The 25,851-nt window shown below is 46.3% G+C and overlaps 1 protein-coding gene across 7 annotated transcripts in view; it reads left to right on the top strand.

Annotated features, from left to right (window-relative positions):
- TENT4A (terminal nucleotidyltransferase 4A) overlaps positions 1–25,851 on the top strand; it is a 95,008-nt gene that overhangs the window by 31,930 nt on the left and 37,227 nt on the right. For all 7 annotated transcript variants that reach the window (XM_006127302.5, XM_006127299.5, XM_006127298.5 and 4 more), the window contains 3 exons: positions 3,721–3,828; positions 18,787–18,915; positions 21,537–21,750. In XM_006127302.5, coding sequence (XP_006127364.3) covers positions 3,721–3,828; positions 18,787–18,915; positions 21,537–21,750 — 451 coding nt within the window. The remainder of the gene's footprint in view (positions 1–3,720; positions 3,829–18,786; positions 18,916–21,536; positions 21,751–25,851) is intronic.

Below are 25,851 nucleotides of genomic sequence, written 5' to 3'. Positions count from 1 at the left end.
CATAGGGACTTTGCCTCTGGATGGGGCATGTCTCAGTCCTCAGGCCTATCTTCGCTGCCCCCATCAGGACCATTTACAGTGCTTAGGAGAAGAACATGTTAGTGATAAGTGCCACATTTGCAAGTCCTTTTGACCACGCACTAAAAAGGAAAGGGGCATTCATTTGAAGGCTCTCCAGACATAATAGGCCTTGACTCTGGCACATGACCAGATCTCAGACTTGGCACCGAGCACTAGTGCTTTGGTGTGCAGAGTAGCGTCAGTGCCACTGGGTATCTGGCATTGTTTCTTATCTGAGGCTTTGGATAAGAAGCTCAAAAAGCAGGCTAGAGGTACATCTCCCAATGCAGCAAAAGGACAGGTCTCCATTTGGAAGACATTTCTGTTCTCTTCAAGAAGTGGGGCTCTCCACTGGTGGGCCTCTTGGTCATCAAGCAGACTAGGAAGTGATGCAGTTTCTGTTCCAGGTGAGGCTTGAGCACAAGATCCCTGTCAGATGCTTTCCTCGTACTCTGGACGTGGGGGCTGTTCTATGCCTTTTCCCTCAATTCCTCTCATGGCCAAAGTCCTAATGAAGATGAAGCAGGACAAGGCCTGGGTCATTTTTATTGTGCCCCGCAAGCATTGGTTTGGCACTCTGATGAGCCTTGCAGTGCTCCTGTTGTGGCCTCTGCCAGTGTGCCCAGACCTACTACCCCAGGATCACAGTGCTCTGCTCCATTCCAGCCTCACATCTCTCCATCTCATAGTGAGGGAGCTTTGTGGCTGAATCCAGAAGAGTGATCCTGCTCTGAAAGAGTGCAACGAGTCCTGGAAAGCTACAAGCCAACAAAAATACAGATGTATATGACAGAGTGACTAGGTGTGCAGAAATATCGGCTTTTCATCCACTGATATCCACAGCCAGTTCGTGTTTTCCAACAATGTGACAATCAGGCTCTTGACTAGTCTCAATAGGCTTTTCCTACATGTTGAACTTCCTGCCCCTCAACCTGGTCCTCTCCAGGCTTATGAGACCTTCCTTCAAGCCCAGGCCTCATGCTCCCTTCACCTGTCTTGGAAGGCAGCCTTCCTGGTGGCAATCAGATCAGCTACGAGAATCACCAAGTTGCATACCTTGCCTTCGGAGTCTCCATGTAAGGATAAGGTCCCTCTTTGGTCCCATATGGCCTTTCTGCCTAAGGTAGTCTTCCCATTTCACATGGGTCAAGATGTTTTCTTCTTAGTCTTCTCCCATAAACTGAATAAGACCAGTGAAGAAAGGTGCCTCTTTGCCCGGATGTCAGGAGGTTTTCACGTTTTACCTGGAAAGGGCAAAGCCCTTTCATAGATTGTCCTAGCTCTTCATTGCATACGCTGAGAGGATGAAGGAGCTCCCAGTGTCTACACAGAGGATCTCAAATTGGATAACTTTGTGCATCTGGACATGCTACAATTAGTAGGTGTCCAGCTGTCTCCGCTGGTCAGGGCACACTTGACCAGGGCACAGGCTTCTCTGGCAGCCTTCCTTGCTCATATCCCAATACAGGATAGCTACCAGGCAGTGATCTGGGTCTCAGTTCACATTTTCACAACTCACTACACCATTACACAGCAGGCCCAGGATGATGCTGGGTTTGTCAGCTATGTTGCAATCAACGTGTCCTTAAACACCTATCCATCTCCCGAGATAATGCTTGCCATCACTTATGTTGAATGGATATGAGCAACCACTGTTTCTGTAATTGGTGTTCTTCGAGATGTATTGCTCATGTCCATTCAACGCTCCACCCTCCCTCACCACTGTCTTGAGTTTCTGGTAAGAAGGAACAGAGGGTGGAGGAGGTCCATTAGTGTGCTATATTGTGCTGCATATGCATGCCACTCAAGGGGGCACTAGAGCCAGAAATCTATGAATACTGCTGAGGGAAAATCTTCTGGCACCGGTGCATGTGGTGAGCACACATGCCTAGACTGTATGGACATGAGTAACCTATCTTGAAGAACACCAGTTATGGAATCATCTAACTGACTTTTTCTTATACTTTGAGGGCAGAGCTAGGGTAGCACATTATCTATCCAAGCACTTCAAAATGCTTGAAAACTACCTATCTCTCTGCTGGTTAGAGGTGCTAAAGTTCTTCCATTGCTTGACATTTATTAGTCCAGAAGTTTCACTTCCTTTCACTACTAGTGTGGATTGAGGTTATAATTAAAAACTGGGATATAAGAAACCCCTAATTGAAAATGAAGACATGCAAAAAAAAGTAGTCTTTGTCTACACTACACAGCTTTTAGTGACATAGTTGTGTTGCTAGAAGTCGGGCTGTGTAAACGCTGCTTGTCTACACTTTTGCCGACAAAATACTTTCACCCCCTATAATTGGACTATGCCTCATCTAGAGGAGAGCACTCCTGCCAACAATGAGCAGTTTAAAAGCCACGTGCCAAGGAAAATCTTTTGTCTTTCGGAGGGGGAGTGGTTTAAGCATCTGTAAATATTGAAAAATGTATTGCTCATTGGCAGTATAGACAAAGCCTTAGTATAGGAATGTTTTGTGTTGGATGGGATTTAAATTGTCTTCTAATTGAGTCACTTCAAGAAGTAATTGTTTACTTAAAGATAATAGTTCTCTATGGGAGTGTCTGAATTACAGTCAAAGGAGATGCAAATATACTTCGGCCTTGCCTACACTGGCATATTTTGTCACCTTTGGTGACAAAATGGTGAGATCACTTACGCTACAATGTGACTTTTGTCAATGAAAAACTCCCAGTTTTGGCGGCAAAAAGTTTCCAACCCTGTGAGAGACTTGTCTTTCCCCCTCTCTTTATTGTCAACGAAGAGCCAGTGTGGACTCTGCTGTTTGTTTTGTCCAGAGAACTGGCTTCTGCCAGTATCCCACAATGCCTGCCCCAATGTCGGTGCTGAGTGCTTTGTGATCTCTGCTGCACTGCAGGCATGTACCCCTCCCCTTTCAAAGCTCTGGGACGTATCTGACAGCTAAGTAAGCAACTCTGGGACACAAACCAAGAGCAAATCATTGGAATGTTTCTTTCTGTAGTGTCCTGCTAGGAATAGAGGCAGGCAGGCAGGCTGCTGATGCAGAGGGAGGGCTGGAAAGAATGAAATTCTGCTTTGACATTCCTCAGTATGGATAGTTCGCAGAGCAACTCTGCGTTCCCACAACACTGCACTGTGGGATGCATACCCATGTTGCTTTGCTTTGTGTGGATAGAGTGCTAGCAGTGTGGCCATGAAATGTGGTCAATGGGAGGCAGAAAAACTGGTTTGAGTGGTTTTCACTTTTGGTGACTTTTGCATGTTGACAGCACTTTTGTTGCCAAACCTTCCCAGTGTAGACATAGCCTAGTCTCGGTAGTTTGAATCACAGTAGCAGCGAAGCTGCCACACATTAAGCTAGCCACTTCACTAGATACCCATGGAACCAGATGGAGTTGTACAGCCTGTGCTGGCAAGGCTTTGCTGCTTGAGTTACCTAAATCAAATTTGTTGGTTATTTTTACATTTGCTGCATTCATGCTGGTGATTGCAATGCAGTTATACTCTAAATCAGTTTCTTGAAGATCTCCACTTAATGGGCACTATGTTATTGAACATCTAGGCCAGTTGTCTGAATGTGCCTTAAATTAAGGAAAAGTCTGCTCAATAAAATATAGAAAAGCTTTAGCCTACTATTTGGGATGTATAAATTGACTCTCTCCTACAACTATTTGCAGGTACCAATAATAAAACTTACTGACCACGAGACAGAAGTAAAAGTTGACATAAGTTTTAATGTGGAAACTGGTGTGAAGGCAGCTCGACTTATCAAGGAGTACATGAAGGTACAAATTAACTAACTGATGCTACTAATCAATAAACATCACTATTACTATTTTGTCCTTTATTCCAAAGCATGCACATTTATGTTAAGAACTCTAAAATATTTAGGCACAGAATTGTTATGGGCCTTTACCTGGAATTTAAATTTGATTAACATTAACAAGTCTTGTATTTTGTAGATTGGGGATCAGCTATGAAAACATTCCCCTTCGGAGGGCAATGTGTTTTCTGAAGACAAATTGGGTGGAAACTGCTTTAGTTTCATGGCAAAGTTATTTTATTTTAACTACTTGGTAAATGTAGTTAAGAGTATAAGAATATCCATACTGGACCATCAGGCCCAGTATCCAGTCTTATAACAATGGTGAGCACCAGATGCTTCAGAGGAAGTGAAAAGAACAGGGCGATTGCGTGGTCCATCCCCTCTTGTCCAGAACTAGCTTCTGGCAGTTGGAGTTTTAGGGACACCTGGAACATGGGTTTTCTTCTCTGACCAACATAATTATTATAGCTATTGATGGAATTCTCCTCTAGTAACTTATCTAATTATTTTTTTAACCCAGTTCTACTTTTGGGCTTCACAATATTACCCGGTAACAAGTTCCACAGCTTAATTGTGCATTGTGTGAAGAAGTATTTTGTTAGGTTAATTTAAAGCTGCTACCTAGCAATGCCATTGGGTGATACTTGATTCTTGTGTAATTTACCCCTTCACATAACAATTCCTTGTTCAATTTCTCCTCACCATTCATGATTTTATACCCTGTTATATCCCCCACCCACAGTCATCTCTTCTTTAAGATAAACAGTCCCTATATTTTTAAATCTCTCCTCTTATATACACTTTCATCCACCAATCCTTTTTGTTGCTCTTCTTTTTTCCCACTTATAATCTGTTTTTTTTTTAAATGGGTGTGATCATTTACAATGCTAAATATTAATATTTGATATTAAAAATGCACACTATTAAAAATGTGAGCATAGCATGGATCTCCTAAAGATTCTTAACATCAGCTTTTTTGACTGTTGCTGCACATTGAGCAAACATTTCCAGAAAATTATCCATATTGGCTCTCAAGACCTTTTTGATTGAATGTAACAGCTAATTAGAACTTCTCATTTTTATGTGTAGCAGAGATTGTTTTCCAATATGCAATACGTTGGTCTTGTGTTGAATTTCATTTGCCTCTATCCTTTGTTTTCTATCTTTTAACTATTACTGATCCATAAAGGGACCTTTCTTTATTTACAGAGGCTATCACTACTGAACAGAAACACTCATCCTTCATATAATATAGAGGCACAAGACTTTGATTTGAGGCTACCAGGCTAGCTCCTCGATAGTAGAATCTTGTTCCACAACTATAACTTTAAAATGAGATGTCCTCATTGGCTTGTAGAAACAGTCTTACTCTACTAAACTGAAACTTTCTGATAAGACTTCTATAAAAACACTAAAAAAGCAGCCAACTTGCATATTCTACTTATCGAAATGTTTTGTATCCCCCTATGATTACGTGCAACACCCAAGGCTACGATAAAAAGAAAACTAAATGTCTTTCCCATTCAGCTTTACTATACTTAGAGAACACATCGGCTGTGTCTACACTGGCATGAATTTCCGGAAATGCTTAAAACAATAGTTTTCGTTATAAGTATTTCCGGAAAAAGAGCGTCTACACTGGCAGGCTGCTTTTCCGGAAAAGCCCTTTTCCGGAAAAGCGTCTGTGGCCAATGTAGACGTGCTTTTCCGAAAAAGAGCCCCGATCGTCATTTCCGCGATCGGGGCTTTTTTCCGGAAAAGACTACTGGGCTGTCTACACTGGCCCTTTTCTGGAACAGTGTTCCGGAATAAGGACTTATGCCCGAGCGGGAGCAGAATAGTTTTTCTGGAATAGCGGCTGATTTTGTACAGTTCAACGTCGTTGCTTTTCCGGAAATTCAAGGGCCAGTGTAGACAGCTCGCAGCTTATTCCGGAAAATCAGCCGCTTTTCCGGAATAAGTGGCCCAGTGTAGACACAGCCTTCATGTTTAGTCAGTTATTTGCTCGTGTGTAGTCAGTGACTTCATTACAGAAGAATCCTTAACCTTTTCAAATCAAAAGATTAAAAAAAAAATTCTGCATCACAATTTAACACTTTATATTGTCTATTGGAAATAATATGTTTTAAACTGATGCAGATTGCACCTTTAAAATCTGTACACATCTGGACCATGCACATTGCTGCACCAGAGAGCCCTGGCTGGCCAGGTTCAGGGGCTGAGCTAGTAGAGGGGAGGTCAGCCCCAGCGGTAGCAAGTCTGGCCTGGCAGGGAGAACAGCCCTCCCTGGGGCTGGCAGCGGAGAGCACAGCCCTGCCCTGGAGCATAGCCCTGGCAGCAGGGGGGCTGGCACTGTGGGGAGTGCAGTTCTATCCTGTCATAGGCAGTGGAGCTAGTGAAAGCTTAAAGCACAGTCCTAGCCGGGCCAGCATAGCATGAAGAGTAGCCCTGCCCGAGCCAGAGGCAGTGGGGCCGGCGCCCAGGAGAGCAGCCCAGGCCAGTGATAAGAGCACAGCCCCAACCAGGGTCAGCACGCTGGTGAGTATAGTCCTGGCCCTGGGTGGGAAACACAGCTCCAGCAGGGCTGGGGGCAGCAGACCTGTGGCAGGGCGGGTGGACCTTCCCTGGTCTGGAAAACTCTGTTCAGGACTGCTCAGGTCCCGAGGGTGCTGGTCCAGGGAGATCTTTGAAGGGACTGTGCCAACTGGAGAGTACATAGTAGGAGGTAATAGGTTAGCTAGAGAGAAAAATATGTAAATTAAAGAGATTTGCCTGATCATGTTTGCATCTGCAGCCAATTTTTGACTTTTATCAAAGGCAGCAGTGGAGATGCGTGAAAGCAGGGGAGGCTACTGTAAAGCAGCGTCTTTCTGCTCAGAGTCTGTCAGCAATGCCAGTTACTGGCAGTCAGTGCCTCCCTGACCCTTTCCCACTTGGCACTGGCAGAATCAGACCATCTGGCTAAAGCCCACTGTGCACACAAGAAGCATGCTTGTTGTCATAAAGCTTCCTGATGGGGGCTACCTCTGGGTACATCGTTGCCTCCCTGAGCATTGCCAGGTTGGGTGAGAAATTGTGCAATGATCCAGGTGAAAAAAGCCTCAAGCTGAGCACAAGTCTAAGCACAAATCCAAGCACCAGATTCCACCAGTGCCAGCCTCAGTGACTGATCCACTATCAGGACTTCTGGTTCCATGTACACCAGGCTCTCTCCCTCTCCTTAGACGCATGGCTGAACTCCTGCTTCCATATGCTGTGTCACCTGCATGTCCTGGTCCTTCAAGTGCCTTTCATCTTCTGTCTCCTATGGCTGAGCTGCTCCTGCTCCAGCTACACTATGCCTTTTCTCCACTCTTGCCCTGGGATGCACCTTTGCTTGTCTTGGTACAGTGAAAGATACACAGTCCAAGGTACTGCTGGCTCCAAAAGCCCCATCCTACTAGACCCACTAGCGGGTGGCCTACACTCTATTCTGGATCTCCAAATTTATCTGCAGATTCCATTTCTAGATGCTCAGCCTTCCGTTTGATGTTCCCTTCTTCCTCCATGAGCCTGGTTTGTGGCTCTTGATATAGAGGATTTCTGCTTCCACATCAACATCCACCCTCCGATTCACAATGGACCATTCCCACTAACAGTTTCATGTCCTCCCCTTTGGGGCAACATATATGTGCTGACTGGATCACTCAATGTTCCCTTGTTCGGAAGTTTCGCGCATCCACCACCGGGTTCAGCAATGGTTCAGGCGGCTTGCTAGAGGGAAAGGCAGGGGCAGTGGGGCCCTACTCTGAAGAGTAAGAAGCTAAAGAAGTTGGACCTGCTGGGGCGGAAGGCATATGTTACGGTGGGCCTACAACTGAGGATCACAAACCAGCAAGCGATGCTCAGCCAGTATGTGTACAATTCTTGGGTGGCGGTGGACAAATTCAAGGACCAGCTGCCCCAAGCTTCCCAGCAGGAGGGAAGGAAGGAAGAATAGTTGCGTGAACAGCGCTGCAGGCCACCCTGGATGCCGCGGACTCGGCAGCTCGGGCTATGGCCATGGGCATTGTTATGCGTAGGTGCTCATGGCTCCAGATCTCCAGCATACTAATTAGAGGATTATTCTAAGAGGGGTGGGCGAGATTCTGTGGCCTGCACTGTGCAGGGGGTCAGACTAGATGATCATAATGGTCCCTTCTGACCTTAAAGTCTATGAGTCTATGAGCATACTGCAGGAGGTCCAGGTGACGCTGCAGGACTTCCCCTTCGAGGGCTCTGGGTTGTTCTCGGAGCAAACATACGACAAGCTACACACCCTTATAGACTCCAAGGCCACCTTAAAATCCCTGGGCATCCACAGCCCAGCCCCGCAGCGGTGTCCACTCAACCAGAGGCCACAGAGAGGCTATCAGCAAGGGCCGTGGTTTGATAGGAGGAGGTCTAGAGCTCCCATAGCTAGGGGAAATAGGAGGAGATCACGGGGTCCCCCTGACCAGAACCCCAGACCCTCCATTAAGTCCCAGAGGCCTAGGCCCAGCATTTGAAGGTGCGCCCGAGGATGGAGTTCCAGTCGCTCCCATAGATCGACTCTTTTGCTAGAGGCTATCCCCCTTTTATTGGGCCTGGTGCTCTATCACCACGGACTGTTGGGTACTAGACACGGTACAGAGGGGATACTCTGTCCCATTCCTTTCTTCCCCGTCCTCCCATCTCCCTTCCCTGTCCTTTTTCAGGGACTCCTCTCACAAGACCTTGCTCAGGCAGGAGGGCTCCATGCTACTTTCTCTAGGGGCAGTAGAGGAGGTCCCCCTGTCTCTCCGGGGAATTAGCTTTTATTCCCGTTACTTCCTGATCCCAAAATCCAAGGGGGGGGGGAAGGTCTCCACCTTATCCTGGACCTAAGGGGGCTCAACACCTTCTTAAGAAAGTCAAAATTCAGGATGGTGACGCTAGCCTCCATCATCCCCCTCCCTCGATCTAGGAGACTGGTACGCCGCCCTCGATTTGAAGGGCGCATACTTCCACAACTCAATTGTTCCCCACCACAGGAAATACCTTTGGTTTACGGTGGGCGAGGACCATTACCAATTTGTGGTGCTGCCGTTTGGCTTCTCCACAGCACCCAGGATGTTTACCAAGTGCATGGTAGTAGTGGCAGCATTCCTTCAAAGGAAGGGGCTGCATGTTTACCCTTACTTAGATGACTTGCTGACCAGGGGCCAGTAGAGGGATCAACTTTTGTCCAACCTCAACCTAGCCAGGGAAACGTTCTTAGGGTTGGGGCTCATACTGAACGAAGAGAAGTCCACCCTTACTCCCACCTAAGTGATAGAGTTTGTGGGGGCACGTTTGGATGTGACGTGTGTGGTAGGGCATCCCTCTCAGGTCCACAGTTCCTGTTCCTGGGCGGCGACATTCGCGGCCTCGAGGCTGCCCCCATGACCACGGTGCGGAACTGCATGAGGCTTTTGGGTCACATGGCGGTATGCACGTATTTGGTGCGCTACTCCAGGTTCCACCTCAGGCCTCTCCAGAACTGGCTGGCGACCATATCGACCTTTTGGTGACGGTCCCTCCAGCTATCCTATCGACCCTGAACTGGTGGCTGAGGGACTCTGAAGTATGCAAAAGGGTCCCGTTCCACCACCCTTCCCCCATGGTCCAGCTGGTGACCGATGCGTCCAACGCAGGATGGGGTACCTACCTGGCGGGTCTTCATATGCAAGGTATGTGGTCGGGGGCAGAGAGGAACCTGCACATCAATGTCGGGGAGCTGAGGGCGGTTCTGCTGGCTTGTTGGACATTTATGCCCCAGCGACGGGGGAAATGTGTGTCTTTTCTCACGGACAACACGACGGCGATGTACTACATGTCAAGGTGAAGTTCATTCCTCTCCCCTATGCCAGGAGGCGCTAGTCCTCTGGGATCTATGCATTGCGCAGGGGGTTCATTTGCAGGCGACTTACCTGCCGGGGTCATGCAACACCCTGGCAGACCGGCTCAGTCGGACCTTTTTAGCCCACGAGTGGTCGCTTAGGGGGAGGTGGTAGACTCTGTCTTCTGCAGGTGGGGCACTCCCCTAGTAGATCTTTTCGTGATCCTTGCCAACAGAAAGTGCCCTAGGTTCTTTTCGTACAGGGGTCAAGGCAGGGGGTCTATGGGAGATGCCCTCGTGGGAACATGGCCAGCGGGCCTGCTATATCCCTTCTCTCCTTTCCCCCTGATCCATGATGTGCTCATGAGGGTCAGGAAGGGCAGGGCCATGCTCATTCTCATAGCCCCGGATTGGCCCTGGCAACATTGATACACAACTCTGGTGTCACTGTTGATCATGGATCCCGTCCCCCTGCCGATGGTCCCGGACCTCCTAACACAGGAGCTCGACCAGGGTCAGCTGTGCCACCCGAACCTCCAATCCCTCCACCTCAAGGCTTGGATGATCAGTGGCTGCGGGGCGTATGGGGGGGGAGGGAGGGGACTCCTTTGCTCAGACCCGTTGAGGAAGGTACTCATGGAAAGTAGGAAATCCTCCACTAGATCCTCCTACTTAACCAAATGAAAGAGGTTTTCTATTTGGATCAGTCAGAAAGGGGTGGCCCCAGAAAGAGCCCCTGTTCCCCTTCTTTTGGACTACTTTCTCGACCTCCGGGGCCAAGGGCTGTCCACATAGATTAGGGTACACCTGGCATCCATTACAGCCTTCCACCAGGGGGAGGGCGTGAGGTCGCTCTTTGTGCAGTATATGGTAAAACGCTTCCTGAATGGATTCAACAGGTTATACCCCCACGTGCGTCGGCCAGTGCTGCAGTGGAATTTGAACCTGGTGGTGCAGAGGCTCATGTGCCCACCGTTCAAGCTGTTGGCTACGTGTCCCTCTCCCACCTCTCGTGGAAGGTAGTGTTTCTGGTAGCCATTGCCTCAGCCAGAAGGGTTTCTGAGCTGCAGGCCCTCTCCTCAGAATCTCTGTACACAGTGATTTCGAGGGACAAGGTGACGATGCGCCCCCATCTGGCTTTCCACCCTAAGGTAGTTTCCCTGTTCTACATGTCCCAGGAGATTTTCCTGCCAGTGTTCGATCCAAAGCCGCATGCAGATGAGAAAGAGAGGGCACTCCACTCACTGGATGTTAGGAGGGCTCTTGCCTTTTATTTAGACAGGACGCGGTTGTTTTGCAAATCTACTCAGTTGCTTGTCTCCATAGCAGACAGGATGAAGGGTTTCCCGGTATCAGCTAAGTGTCTTTCGTCATGGATTACATCGTGTATCAAGACCTGTTACGATTATCGTGGCCCACTCGACTAGGGCCCAGGCCTCCTCCACGGCCTTCCTAGCTCAGGTGCCAGTCGTGGACATATGCAGGGTGGCCACCTGGTCCTTGGTCCACACCAAGCATTATGCCATCATGCAACAAGCTAGTCAGGACGCTGTGGTATGTCAGGCAGTGCTGCTGTCTGTTTCGCTCTAGGTTCCGACCCTGCCTTCTTAGGGATTTGCTTGGAATCACCTAGATGGAGCGGACATAAGTAAGCACTCGAAAAAGAAAAGACAGTTACTTACCTCGTAACTGTAGTTCTTTGACATGTGTTGCTTATATCCATTCTGATCCCGTCCGGCTGCACCTTTGTCAGAATCTCTGGCAAGAAGGAACAGAGGGGGTGGAGGGCCAGCAGGGGGTTATATGCTAGGATATACCAGCGCCACTCCAGGGGGCTCCCCTGCTGGCCCAACGGGTACTACTAAGGGCAAAAAGCTTCTGGAACTTGTGCATGGGGTGCGTGCACACACCTAGACCGAATGGACATAAGCAAAACATCTCGAAGAACAACAGTTACGAGGTAAGTAACTGTCTTTTCTTGGGCTTCAGAAGCGTTTCACTTTTAAAGAAGCAATCCTGATTTTGGATAAGCACACTCATAGCATTTTCTACTGTGGGGAAAGTGACGAACAACAGAAATGAGATCTTTGCCAATAGCTGCGGTCAAGGTTCCATACAGACATAGAGCTCTGCTAGAAGATTATTTTAATAGAAACAAATCTCCAACTCCAGTCACCCTGGTTAGAGGAGTGTCTTCCCCATAGCCTTCTACATCTAAGGGCTATGGGTTGAAAAAGCAGTCGGCAGACCCCTCTCACAAATCTTCTAAGAGAGTAGGAAGCCACCATAATGAGCCCTGAGATGGCTCCGTTCCGAAGATTGCTTACAACTATCTCAATCCAATGCCCATAGCTTACAGAAACCGACAGGAACTGGTACCACTGATGTATGGATCTCATGGGTATGGAGCAGGGCACAGAGTTTGGCACTGAAGGACACTAGCAAGTATTCCTCTAAAAGACGTTCCGGGTATGTGAGCCCTCATCATTACCACCAACAGTGGCTCAACCAGCACAAGAGTGACTGGCACAAACAAGATTCCTGTCCTGCTGGCACTGATTCCAGGAGAATTGTTACAGGCAGAACTCTTATCATTCAAGAGATTGTGGAAATACAGCTGCTCCTGGAGTCCCCTACTTTTGATGCTGAGAATTCTGCATCGAGCCACTACCAAGCATGGGAAATATCCCAGTTGGCATGCCCATGTGCTTTTTAGTGAGGATTCAGACATAGTGTGTTGCCCTATTCTTCCCAAACTTGCTATCAACACAGCCCAAGGATATATCCACAGATGGCTCAACCAGCACCATCCTAGTATGTCCACCTTGGGGCACTCTGGCACCAACCCCCTGCAATGTCCATATTGGGACCCTTGGAAGATATACTGCCAATATGCCTTGAGCTCTGTGCCTTGCCAAAGAACTATCGAGGCACACTATCCACTGCTTTGGAACCGCCTTGAGACTGAGGATCAGGAAGATGGTACCAAGGAAGTGACTCCAAGGACCATATTGTCATTCTCCAGATGAAGAGATCATGTCTTCTTCACTATCTTTGGGGTATGACTTTATTCTCTTTCAGCAACTTGAAAAGAGGGTGTCAGATGGTGTCCAGAGTCCAGTGGAGAAAGTCAGGTACCCACCATCAACTTCTTGATATCCTCTATTGTTCAAACTCATATGTCAGCCTCTTTTAAAGATCACTCCTGATTTAATGAAGCCATTTTAGACCCAGCAAAGGCCATGTGGCAAATCTTGGCTTCAGTGGTCCTGACTTGCAAGAGAGGGCTGACAAAAAATACTGTGTCTCTGCTTAAAATAAAAAAAGACACCTCCCTTCACATCTTGAAGGATTCTGAGACTATCCTCCAGTCATGGGGAATGTATACACTGGGACAAGAAGATTTAGTCCCCCTTGACAGAATAGATCAGATGAATCTAAATGCCACTTTTGATGGGAAGGTCAAGATGTGATGAGAACATTTCTCCCCAACTGACATAGCTGATCATTGTATCATGTTCATTTGGCCACTGTTTTTTTTGGCAGCACTCTGCAGTGCCTGGGAATGCATATCAGTCCTTTGTTGGGTGAATTGTTTGAACCGGGCACTTGATTCAGTCTACCTCTTTACCCCCTCCACAGCACCCCCCCCCCCCCCCTCTTTTCTCTCTCTCTCTCTTTTCAAGGTCCTTTCTCTTGAAACTTCATCCCAATGCAAGGTGAATTGCATCCTCCCCCTAGGAGCCATAGAATAAGTACCGTAATATCTGTTAGGTATGGGATACTACCCAAAAGGAAGGGAGGTTGTAGACCCATATTAGACTAGACCTCAGAGCTCTCACAAGTATAGAATCTTAGAACACTAGAACTGGAAGGGACCTTGAGAGGTCATCGAGTCCAGTCCCCTGCCCTCATGGCAGGACCCAGTACCATCAAGACCATCCCTGATAGGTGTCTATTCAATCTACTCTTAAATATCTCCAGAAATGGAGATTCTACAACCTCCCTGGGCAACTTATTCCAGTGTTTAACCACCCTGACAGTTAGGAAGCACAGAGATATAAGCATGCATATAGTGGAGCACCCATCTTGAAGAACTATCATTGCTGCAGAAGGCATTTAACTTTTTAAAACAACTTTCTGTAACAAATTCCAGCTGAAAATTTTCATGCTTGTTCTCAATTCAAGGAGAATTGTTTCAAAAGATCTGTTTAAAAATGACATTTGGATGGTTGAGTAGTATGTGTGGAAAGGAGTCTCATTTGAGGTTTGGCATATGTAGTACGTGTGTGTGTGCGCTTAGCCAAGCTAGGTTGGAGGAAACACTGTATAATAAACTGTTCATTTTCAATATTTGTAAGAGTGAAACATGTACATACATCTCACTTCTGTACCTAAGTGTAAGCTGGTAAGGTGAAGGGCAAATGTGTCAGTAAATTAAATTAAACCTTTGTGGCAACTTCTGCTGATGTCTTGCAATGTGTAATTTTCCTGAAAATACCATCCTAGCCACCCTGGATGTAGAAGCTCTTTACACCAATATTCACATGATGACGGATTACTAGCTTTCAGGAACACCATCCCCAGTGATGCCACAGCCCACCTGGTGGCTCATCTATGTGACTCTGTCCTCACCTGCAACTATTTCTAATTTGGGGACAAGTCATGCCTTCAAGTCAGTGGCTCTGCTATGGGCACCCTTGTGGCCCCACAATATGCCAAAATTTTTATAGCTGACCTTGATCAATGTTTCTTCAGCTCTCATCCCCTAGTATCCTTTTTCTAGCAACACTACATTAACAGCATCATTGTCATGGACCCACAGGAAGGAGACCCTTGAAGAATTCCACAGGGATTTCAACAACTTCCACCCCACCATCAACCTTAGCCTGGATCAGTCCACACAAGAGAATCACTTGCTTGACACTACAGTATAATTCAATGATGGCCACATTGCTACCACCCTATACTGAAAACCTGCTGAATATTACTGTTACTGAGATACCTGTAGTTTCTATCCAGGACACGTCACATGATCTGTTTTTTACAGCCATGTCCTCAGATACAACCGGATTTGCTCTTGTCCCACAGATGGAGACAAACACCTACAAGATCTTTATCGGACATTCTTAAAACTTAAATATCCACCCGGGGAGGTGAAGAAACAGATTGTCAGAGCCAGACGAGTACTAGGAATCTGCTTTTTCAAGACATGCCCCAAAAGGAAAATAACACCTACATCACCTACAGGCCCCAGCTGAAACCCCTCCAGCACATCATTGACACTCTGCAACCTCTCCTGGAAAGCAATCTCTCACTCGCTATCAGAGCCAGCCAGCAACAGGGGTGGGGATGGGGCAGGAACTGCTGCTGTAGGGAGCTGGCTTAAAAGTTGGTTTCTTCCAGCACCATCTCCATGGGGGGGGGGGGGGGGGACAGGGAAGGTAGAGGAGTAGCGGAGACTGGGTATGAGCCTGGGAAATCAGCTGATTACTGGCTTGCACCTAGTCCCAGATATGGCACCTCTGTTTTATAAATGTATTAAGAGCCTGCCCTCTTAATACATTTAAAAATCAGAAGCGCAGCGGGGGACCCGGCACGAGCCAGGACAGCCTGATTCCTGGCTTGTGTTGGGTCTCCCCCGCTGTGTTTTAACTTTTAAAATGTATTAAGAGCCTCTTGGCTCTTAATACGTTTAGATGGCTGGTGTGCACTGTGGGATCCGGTGCAAGCTGACCTGGCAGTGTCTTAATACATTTAAAGGTTAAAGCGCAGCAGAGGCAACCCAGCATGAGCTGGGAATCAGCTGTCCTGGCTCACTCTGGGTCCTCCCGCTGCGCACTAGCCTTTTAAATGTTTTAAGAGCCAGCAGCAGGCTCTTAATACATTTTAAAAGTCAGAGCTGTAGTGGGATTAGCTCCTGGGATTAGTTTCCCAATGGAAAATCCATTGATTATTCAATTAGTTGTTTAAACTAAATTTAACAGCCTGTGTGTGTGACCAATAGAAACAAAAAAAATCTAGCTTTGTGTCCTCTACTAATCAGCTTGGCAGCATTAGACTCTTTCCTGAGTGGCCCTATAAGCACACAGGTTACAGCGAATATTGCCCCCCTATCTCCGTGATTAGCTGAGGAACAGTTAGGCTTCCCTTTGACAGCTTGGTGCTGGGCTGTAACATGTTCAGGGCTTGACTCCTACTGGCCAGTAACCTGAGCCAGAAGGTCTGGGGTTTTCCAGAGATGTCATCTCAGCCAGAGGCAGTGAGAGAAGGAAATAGCCTGCTGGCCATGCTGCTGGTGAGCTGAGTGTTCTGACCAGGGACCAGTTCTCTACACAGCTCTTGGTGCACGTTTTAACTACAGTAAAACCTGTACTATCTGGCACTTAACTAGCTGGGAAAATTTCCAAGCCAGGAAAAAACTTGTTAAAAGCAGCCCCCCCCCCTCCCCCCAAAAAAGGGAAACTGGCGCTTTAAACCAGGCTGCTCCTCAGACACTTTCCCCGCTCCTGCCAGATGTGCATACAGCACGTACCTGGGGGAGAGGCAAATGGCTATATCCTGGCCCACCCTCCAGCTCCCAGCACCCCCATGACTCGTGACCGCCACTCCTCTTCCCCCCCCCCCCCCCCCCCCCCCGTATCTGGCTTCCTCTCCGACAGGTCAGCCGCCCGCGACGCCTGGCACCCTCAGGGCTTGTAGCCGCTCTGGTAGCCTCCCCGGACCCCCCCTCCCACCCGCAGGTCAGCCCCCTAACAACTCCCTGCCATCTCTGCCCCTTGGCTTCCGCCCCTGCTCACCAGGCTGCATCCTGACACCTTTCCCCTCTGGCCCGTGGTCCCCCCTAGCAGGCCACATCCCAGCTCTTGCGCCACCTCCTCCCCCCCAGATACTTGGAATTTTTAGGAAACCGGCGTGACCTCATCCCCGGGTGAGCTGGATAACATAGGTTTTACTATAACGCAGGTTTTACTGTGCATTCCTCTTCCGAAAGAGGAATGTAAATGAGGCCAATCAAAAATTCAAATGAAGCACAGATTTACAAATCTCATGCTTCATTTGCATAATCATTTGAGTGCTTTTCGAAAAAGGGTATTTTTGGGGGGAAAAAACTGCAATCTAGACGGGGTTCTTTTAAGGGGGGGAAACCCTTTTTTGAAAGAACCCCATTCAAACTGTGGGTTTTTTGGTTTGTTTGTTTTTCCCCTGAAAAACCGTTTTTTGAAAGTGCTCACGTGATTATGCAAATGAAACGTGAGATTTGTAAATCCATGCTTCATTTGATTTTTCGATCGGCCTCATTTTACATTCCTCTTTCAGAAGAGGAATGTAGTTTAGACATAGCTTTGCTGTGGTACATGATCCGCCTGTGGCGACATGGAAGAAGAGCAGAGTTAGGGATGGGGGCTGAAGGGACAAAGCAGTGAGAGAAGAGCAGGTAAAAGGCTGATGAGTAGGCAACACAAGCGACAGGTAACTGGCCACTGCTTAGTGCCTGCCTGCACTCACCGCAGTATGCAGCCAGTGCCTGCTGCAAATGGGATGAGCCAGCCAAAAACGGCCATGCGTGTTTTGTCTCAATAATCATTGGCCCAGTATTCCAAACTACTGTAGGCTTTTAGGTTCATATTAAAAAAACTGATTGCAAATTTCCACTGTAAAAGTGAAAGTTGCGTGAAATTTTTTATTTTAATGTTTTTCAGTGGAAAACTTGTTTGTTTGTTTTGTCAAAATAAACTTTTGTGAGTTCTGTTTCTGATGATTTTTGGTTTTCAATAACACTGTCACATTTTTAGGATAGTTTCAAGGAAACCATTTTTTATTTCTGTTGAATTTTTCCCATGAAGGGGAAAATATTTCCTAATCAGTTCTAGTTAAAAATACCTAAACCATAATGAGAGCTACAAGTGTAGGCTTTTTAATACATTCAAAACTCCAACAGCAGAACTGTCTACTCAAATCTGGAAATAGTTTCCAAGCTTACTCGTAGCCTAGAAACAGTCAGCCCAAAAAGAATTTTCTCAAATTCTGAGGAACTTAAAAGGTATACTAAGATAGAAAGTAGAACTCATGATTGGGTGGTGGTGGTGGTGGTGGTGAGGTTAAATAAAAGAGATCTGTGCAGCTCATTTTAATTCTGGGTTATGCAAGTTAACGTTCTAATTGAGGCAAAGCTTCATAGAATGCATTGCTTAAGAAACTGTTAGCTAAACTAACCATGCTGCACAGCAGACTATCATCATTCCATGTATAACATGTAAAAAGTCCAGCTTTGAAGAAGTGTGTAGCTTCTGTATATTAAATATGCAAGGACTGAGTGGTATGTTTGTGCTGAAAAGCAACAATTTCATGCTAGGTATTTTGCCTATGTCTGTTAAGCAGTTTAATGGTGTGCCCACTGTGGTGTACTGTCAGTACCTTACCATGCTGCTTTAAAGTCTGTACCTTTAAGTATGGCGCTCATTTTTATAGTCTCAACACATATCCTGAATAGCTTTTTATAGTCCTTGATATTAACTGTGTTCTTGGAGAGATTAAATAAATGTGAGGCTGGTATACTTTAGTGTTTTGTTTCTTTACAACTTTGTTTTTATGCATAATAACTAACCAGCTTTATGGAAATGTTTATCTTTTAAATCTGGTTTGGATTATTAATTATGCCTATACAGAAAAGTTTTGGCTGCCATCTAACTATTGCTAAAATCAATGGCTGTTGTAACCACTGATTATATTGCTCCTGCAGTGTGATTTGATGATAACGTTTTGGCTGATAGAATTTAAGGAAGAAGTTTTCTGTGTTTATCCTTCATTTTCCTTTTGTTAGGAAGCTACAGCATGCCAAATGAAATATTGTATTTACACAGAAAAAACATGAATAGAATAAAATAATGTGTTAGCTGTTTACCTGAAGGACCAGTTAATATTAAGAATTTCAAATAGCGTAATTAAAATGTTCAAAAGTCATACTTTTGAGGAGAGAATTTCACCTGTTCAATGCATCTTAAAATCTTTTAGAATTTGTAATAAATCATAGCAGACCTTTTTTTTTCTTCTTTACAGAAATATTCATTGCTGCCTTACTTGATTTTAGTATTGAAACAGTTCCTTCTTGAGAGGGATTTAAATGAAGTTTTTACTGGTGGAATTAGCTCTTACAGCCTTATTTTAATGGCAATTAGTTTCCTGCAGGTAAGTTCTCTATTTTGTTTTAATCTCACTGTTTTTATTTTAGTTACAGTTTGTTTCCAGTGTTTCATGACAGAAGTCAGAGCCTAACTATGATTTCTCCATGACTACTGTCCCTTGATCTTTATTATTCCTTCATCCCTGTTACCAGTTTGAATGAATGAGAGGGTGTCCTGAGGCTCCTGAATTCCTTTGGAATCTTGTTTCCCTTGTCAGCAGGCCCTCCTGCTGTGCTAATGGAAGTAGGCATAGGAACAGGACAACTGGGCCTGGATGGTCTCACCCAAAAGCCTGTTGATAAAGGCTATACAAAGATGAACATGTATGATGCACAAACAGAATTTTAATACCTTGTTAAAAGGCAAATTATGCCCATAACTTGTGCCCATTATGTTATCTGTGATGCTGGTTGCCCAACACTTTTGCTTATAGCTTTCTTTGGGCATGAAACTTTTTCATGCTGGGTGTTTCTTTCAGACAGATTTGCAACTTTCAGCTAAAATGGTTAAGCAGATTCCTGGAAGAAAACTAAGTAGTAGTACAACCATACTTCATCCCCTTTGTATGACTGTATTATAATTACATTCTGCTTTTTCCATATGACCTGTTTGTTATAGTGTAAATGGTTGCAGAATTTCTGGATTATCATTATAAAGACTAACAACAATGAATTGGCAGTCAGTTTACTCAGGTTAAAAACAGGGCGTTAGTCTCTGATCTAGGCATACCCATAGAGAATTTCCTATGCTGGTATGTGTCTTTGGTGGTCAGTTATTGGCTAGTTATTGGCTGTGTGAGGTGTCTTCCAAACTGTGTACATCTGGTAAAATACGGGGATGATGGCAAGAGGCCACCAATACATAGAATCCAAAAGCATTTGTAGAAGAAACATGGAGTTCTGTTTTCTGTATACCTTCTAAAAACTACCAGTACTGCAGAATTTCTATGAAAACTTAAACCAATATTTGTTCATTAACTAGGCATCAGATCTAAGTGGCAATTCTTCTCTATTGCTTTTGGACTAGAAAACTGGGCTATGTAGATGTGGTTAAGTACATGTAGTATTTAGAATTCAAGTGCTGCCCTCTCTTGGTTATATTAGTGAAGTGAAGTGAAGTTTAAGGGAAGATTAGGGCAGTGGTCTCCAACCTTTTTACACCCAAGATCACTTTTTAAATGACAGATCAAGCCAATATCTACCACCCCGCCCCTTCCTTGAAGCCCCGCCCTCTCTATTCTCCTCCTCTCCATCACTTGCTATCCCCAATCCTTATACCACTGCTTAAAAAAAAAATTCTGTAGGAAGAGGTTTTTCCAACATTTGGCCTGTCTAGACTGGACCAAAAGTCAGAAAAAAACCCCTTCTTTTGGAAGCCACCTTATTCCTTGTGGAAAGAGGAATATAGGGGTGACCAAAAGAGCCTGTTTGCTCTTCCACTAAAAAAGCAAAAGAACAAACGCAACCCTGGATGCAGAAGAGTTTTTCTGGGATATCTCCAGAATCCTGAAAAACTCCTGCAGTCTAGCTGGACCCTTGCTGTGTTGAGACAGGATGGGTAGTCTCTGGGGTGGGAATGAAGGATTTGGGTGTGGGAAGGGGTGAGAGGTGCAAGCTCTGGGAGGAAATCTGGATGCAGGAGGAGGTGGAGAAGAGGACACTGGCTCAGGGAGAGGGCTCCAGGCTGGACAGTGTTGGGATACTAACACTAACAGCAAGCTTCCAGGGCTGAGCGCAGGGCAGCTGGGTGGGAGCGAAGAGAAGCGGCTTCCTGGCCAGCTGGCCATAGAGCTCAGCCAGGGTGCACCAAGCTCCAAGTGGGCTGGTGCAGAGGAGAAGCTGGCTGGCCAGCTGGCTGTGGCCTTCAGCCCGGAGGAGGCTGAACCACACTCCAGCTGATCGGGTGGCTTCCCCTCTGCGCCTGCCCACGTGGAGCTTGGTGCACCCTGGCTGACCACCAAGCTGGCTGGGAAGCCGCTTCTCTTCGCTCCCGCCAGGCTGCCCTGCGCTCAGCCCGGGAAGCTTGCTCCAGTACAGCTGGAGCTAGACGCAGCCTCCCTGGGCTGAGCGCAGGGCAGCCGGGCTGGAGGGAAGAGAAGTGGCTGCCCGGCCAGCTGGCCATGGCACTCAGCCAGGATGTACCAAACTCCACGTGGGCAGGCGCAGAGGAGAAGCTGCCGATCAGCTGGAGCGCGGAGCAGCCTCTTTCACCTGAAAGCCACAGTCAGCTGGCTGGGGCGTTTCAGCCCTCCCGACCTCCCAGCTCCCACAATTCCTCGCAGCTACTCACGTGTGTTGTTGCTCGGTGAGTAGCTGCTTCTCAAATGAGGAAATCTAATGTAAATGTACTGCACAGGCGCGCAATTCAGAGAGGGCTCAAGAGCTATTCTTAGAGCCCCTGAGATCTACCGGTAGCTCGCGATCTACTGGTTGGTGACCACGGGATTAGGGAAATTTATTTGGGGAAGGTAATAAGATTGCAGTTTTTAGTTTCATTCTGAGCTTTTTAATGAAGTGTATGTAATGGACCAGTTTCATGGCTAATAGTACATGGCTTGTCAGTTTGCTGGTACTTCCCTATCATCCACCCTCAATTTTTTTCTAAGTATCATATTCTTCTTTACAGTTGCATCCAAGAATTGATGCCAGAAGAGCTGATGAAAACCTTGGAATGCTTCTAGTAGAATTTTTTGAACTGTATGGAAGAAATTTTAATTACTTGAAAACTGGTATTAGAATAAAAAATGGAGGTGCCTATATTGCCAAAGAAGAAATCATGAAAGCCATGACGCATGGTTATAGACCATCCATGTTGTGCATCGAAGATCCTCTCCTCCCTGGTAAGGTTACTTAACTTTTTAAATTTTTCTTTTTACCAGAAATGTAGGCTGTAACAAAAAGATCAAGGTTCTTTATGGGAAGGAAGAAGCATCATGCTGCTTTAATAAGTCCTATATCTTGTATTCAGTTAACTTAACAATGTGCAAAACTAAAAAAAGCACACACGAATTTTAGGAATATGTAACATTCAGAATTATGTTAATATATGCGAATACATGGTCTTACAATTTAGAGTATTAGACTGTTCATGAATATTACCTCAATTCCAGCTTCATCTGGTTTGTTCATCTATTTACCTGTTTCTGAGTAACTGGCAAATCAGAAAATGATCTTGAATATTACAGGTCGGTCTCCTGAAAAAAGCACAAGGGAGTCTTATTCAGAATATTCTACATGCCATCTCATTACACTAGAGAATAAGATGACTTGTTCCATAAGTCCTATCTAGGTAGGAAAACAATATTAGGGGGGGACTGCAATCTGAATGACACCTGCTGGATATAACTTCACTTTAAGATCTTGTGTTTTATTTAACTAGGATTTGGCATGAATCGTGCTCTAAATGTTTGGAGAGAAGGTGATTATCACTAATCCTTCTGATGCTTTGTACCTCTTCAACTCAGTTGCTCCTGAGGCAGCATCAGTAAATTCTCCTTTTTTTTTTTAGTTCGTGAGTTGCAATTTTCAGTTACAAACTTTTAAGTTGCAGCACCAGTTTACAGGCTTTTTGGCCTTTTCATAAGGATTTAATTTCAGGGTTTATTGTTCCTTTCTTGGTTCACAAATAATTGAGGTTCTCCTTTGAGAGATGTCCCTGTGGGTGCTCCTCTCAGGTCAAGGTGCGTCCCAGAGCCTTTGATCTGAGATTTTCTCAGCAGTGCCCTTCCCCCTTCTTGGACCGTGTGCATGCTTTCCTGCCTGACGAGCTGTCAAAGTATAGAACTTGCCGGGTTTGTGCTCCTCAGTTCCTTCTCTACCATCCCCAGTCAAGCTGCCCACCTCAGCAACATAGTTTCTTAGTTATACATAGTTATATGGCCACTTAGTTTCCGTTAACATACAAATAGTTAGTATCTTTCTTCTTCTTGTTTATTAAAAAAAAAAAAAAAACAGCAACCCTTTCAACATGCTGAGCTCTCCCGGTTTCAAGAGGTGCTCCTCTTGTAAAGAAGCCATCCCTGTGTCTGATGGCCACTCCCATCAGCTGTTTGGGGAGTCTCATGTCCCCCAAAAATGCACTCACTGGCAAAAATTAAAAGTGCAGACTCGGAAGGACAGGGAGCTGCATCTGAAGCTGTCCTTGCCCCAGGACTCACTCAGACCTGCATCGGACTCTGGACAAAACGCTGCAGAGTCTCAACAAAAAACCTCCAAGTCCAGGAAAAGACCTGTTTCCTGCGCTTCCCCAGGAAGAGGGAAGAAGCACGGACCTTGAGTCTCCTCAGTGTTAGCCACTCAGAGCCTGAGCACTTTTGTCTCTGCAGGCACCTCTCCACTGACTGAGAGTCCTCAGCCATTTTACAAGGTGCTCCGGCAAAGGGCTTTCAGCTGCCCGCCTCTCTGAATGCACCCATGATCTCCTCAGTGACCCCAACCAACCTCAGGCTCGCAGTAGCCTATTCAAACAGCAGAAGCAGCACTTCCCTTTGATCCTGCTGCTCTGCTTGAGCCTTTGAAGTTGTGGTAGCTGCCTGCTTGCTCAACAGGGCAGCAACAAACTGCTCTGACTCACAGGGCACGGACACTCTCCTCAGCTTCCATGGTGCCCTCGCCTGCTCACCTCAGCATGGCACTGCAGTGCAACTGTTCTCACGGGGATCTCCTCTTCTGGAGGGGAATTTTTCCACCAGAGCCACAAGCACAATACTGCCAGTCTCCTGCAACCCCCTCCCCACCTTTCCAGTGGGAAGGAAGATGACTTGGAGAACAAAGACCTTTCTCCACCCTATTACCCCCCTGAGTTTAGGGACCCACACAGGCAAAATACAGCTGCCACACAATACCCCTGGATGGCACCACTAATACCATTCCCTGGCTACCTATCATACTGGGGTAACTGGGAACGCTATAGACCATGACATACTAATCGTTCTGCTACACGGAGGCAAGTCCACAACCCTCCCCCGCCAGCCCTTCAAGTAGAGGTGGACTCTAATGCTGAATCTCTACTGGACACGTACAAACAGAAATCGCAGGGGATGATTCTCCTATGGCTACTAGGGCACCCCGTTCACCCCAACAAGCCAGACTGCTCAACATATCCACATCTACGGATGACCTCTCTCACTTTCTGGACCTCTTTAGGAGAGTAGTGGATGACCTCAGTATTGCTTTGGAGGAAGTCTCAGATGACCAACATGAGCTCATAGATATATTGCAAGCCACTGCTACCTTCAAAATAGCACTCCCCATTAATGCAGCCAGCCTGCAGCCTCAACAAACTATATGGCAGACTCCTGCCTCCGTCGCACCCACAAGCAAGCACGTGGACTGGAAGTACTTTGTTCCCTCTAAGGACACTGAATTCCTCTACACATACCCTACTCCCAACTCGCTAATAGTGGAAGCAGCTAATCAGAACAACAAGCAACACCAACAGTTCAAGACCAATTCACCCATCAAAAATAATAGAAAGATGGAGGCATTTGAGCAGAAAGTATATTCCTCCTCCACCTTGCAATTCAGGGTGGCCAATTACGTGGCGCTATTAGCAAAATACGACCACAGAAACTATTCCAAAATACAAACTTTTATTGATGACATGCCTGAAGACAGGAAACAACAATTGCAGGCAGTGGTCTCTGAAGGCCAATTAATATCCCGCACAGCACTCCAAGCTGCACTCGATGTTGTGGACACAGCCACCAGATCCATAGCCACAGCAGTTGTCATGAGTTGTGCATCCTGGCTCTCATCTTCCTCCTTCCCAAGGGAAATCCACACTGCAATAGAGGATCTTCCATTTGATGGGCAAAAGCTCTTCGCTGCTAACACCAGTGAGGTCCTCCACTCCATGAAGGACTCTCGAGCAATCCTGAGATCCTTGGGCATACAAACACCTATATCAAAGAAAACACGATACAGATATCAGACGTACCAACGACAGCAATACCCGTTACTCACCAAGCACAGCATCAACAATGTGATACTCACTCATTACCAGCAATGCCAGAGACCCAAAGGCCAAAGATGTCGCCCTCCCCCTTCTGGGGTGACCCAACCCACAGCCTCCAGTAAGCAAATTTGAAGCATCAGGTGAGAGCATTGAAAACCAATCTACTCTTTCCAGTGCTTATAGTGACCAACCCATCCTTCACCTTCCATCTACAATCCTTCTTCCATAACTGGGAAGCTATCACTTCCAACTGTTGGGTCCTGGAAATCATTTAATCAGGATATACCATCCCATTCACATCCCTTCCCCCCATCCCCCCATCTCTCTACAGGGACCCTTCTCATGTGCTATTACTTCATTCAGAGGTGTAACACCTTATCCCCCTTGGAGCCATACAGCCAGTGCCTACTCAGCACAGGGGGAAAGGGTTTTATTCACATTATTCTTGACAGAAAAGAAAAATGGGTGATGGTGACCCATTCTAGACATTCAGGGTTTGAACAAATATGTACAAAAACAAAAATTCAGGATGGTCACTCCACAATAATCCCAGCACTGGCGCAGGGAGATTGTCAGCTCTCAACCTCCAAGACGCGTATTTTCATGTTGTTATCCACCTGGCACACAGACGCTTCCTTAGATTTACACTTGAGAATGACCACTTTGAATACACTGTCCTTCCCTTTGGTCTTTCCACAGCACCATGAGTGTTTTCAAAGCTACTGGCCGGTGGTAACAGCATATTTAAGGAAGCAGGGCCTGATAATCTTCCCATATCTAGACTATTGTTTCCGGAAGTCTCCAACCATTCTCATGCTCTTCATGCAACATCAGTGACAATGCAGTGCTTCCAAAAGTTAGGCCTACAAATAAACGGAGACAAGTCAACATTAACACCGGCCCAAAAAAATCTGCTTCATAGGTGCCTTTCTCGACACCACTACTGGTCGAGCCTCACTGCCGCAGGAAAGATTCAGAGCAATCT

Source organism: Pelodiscus sinensis, chromosome 2 (genome assembly GCF_052426305.1).
Source record: "Pelodiscus sinensis isolate ZL-2025 chromosome 2, ASM5242630v1, whole genome shotgun sequence".
Taxonomy (NCBI): Eukaryota; Metazoa; Chordata; order Testudines; family Trionychidae; genus Pelodiscus; species Pelodiscus sinensis.
Note: the sequence above shows the minus strand (reverse complement) of the source record. Positions and strands in the feature narration are given on the sequence as shown.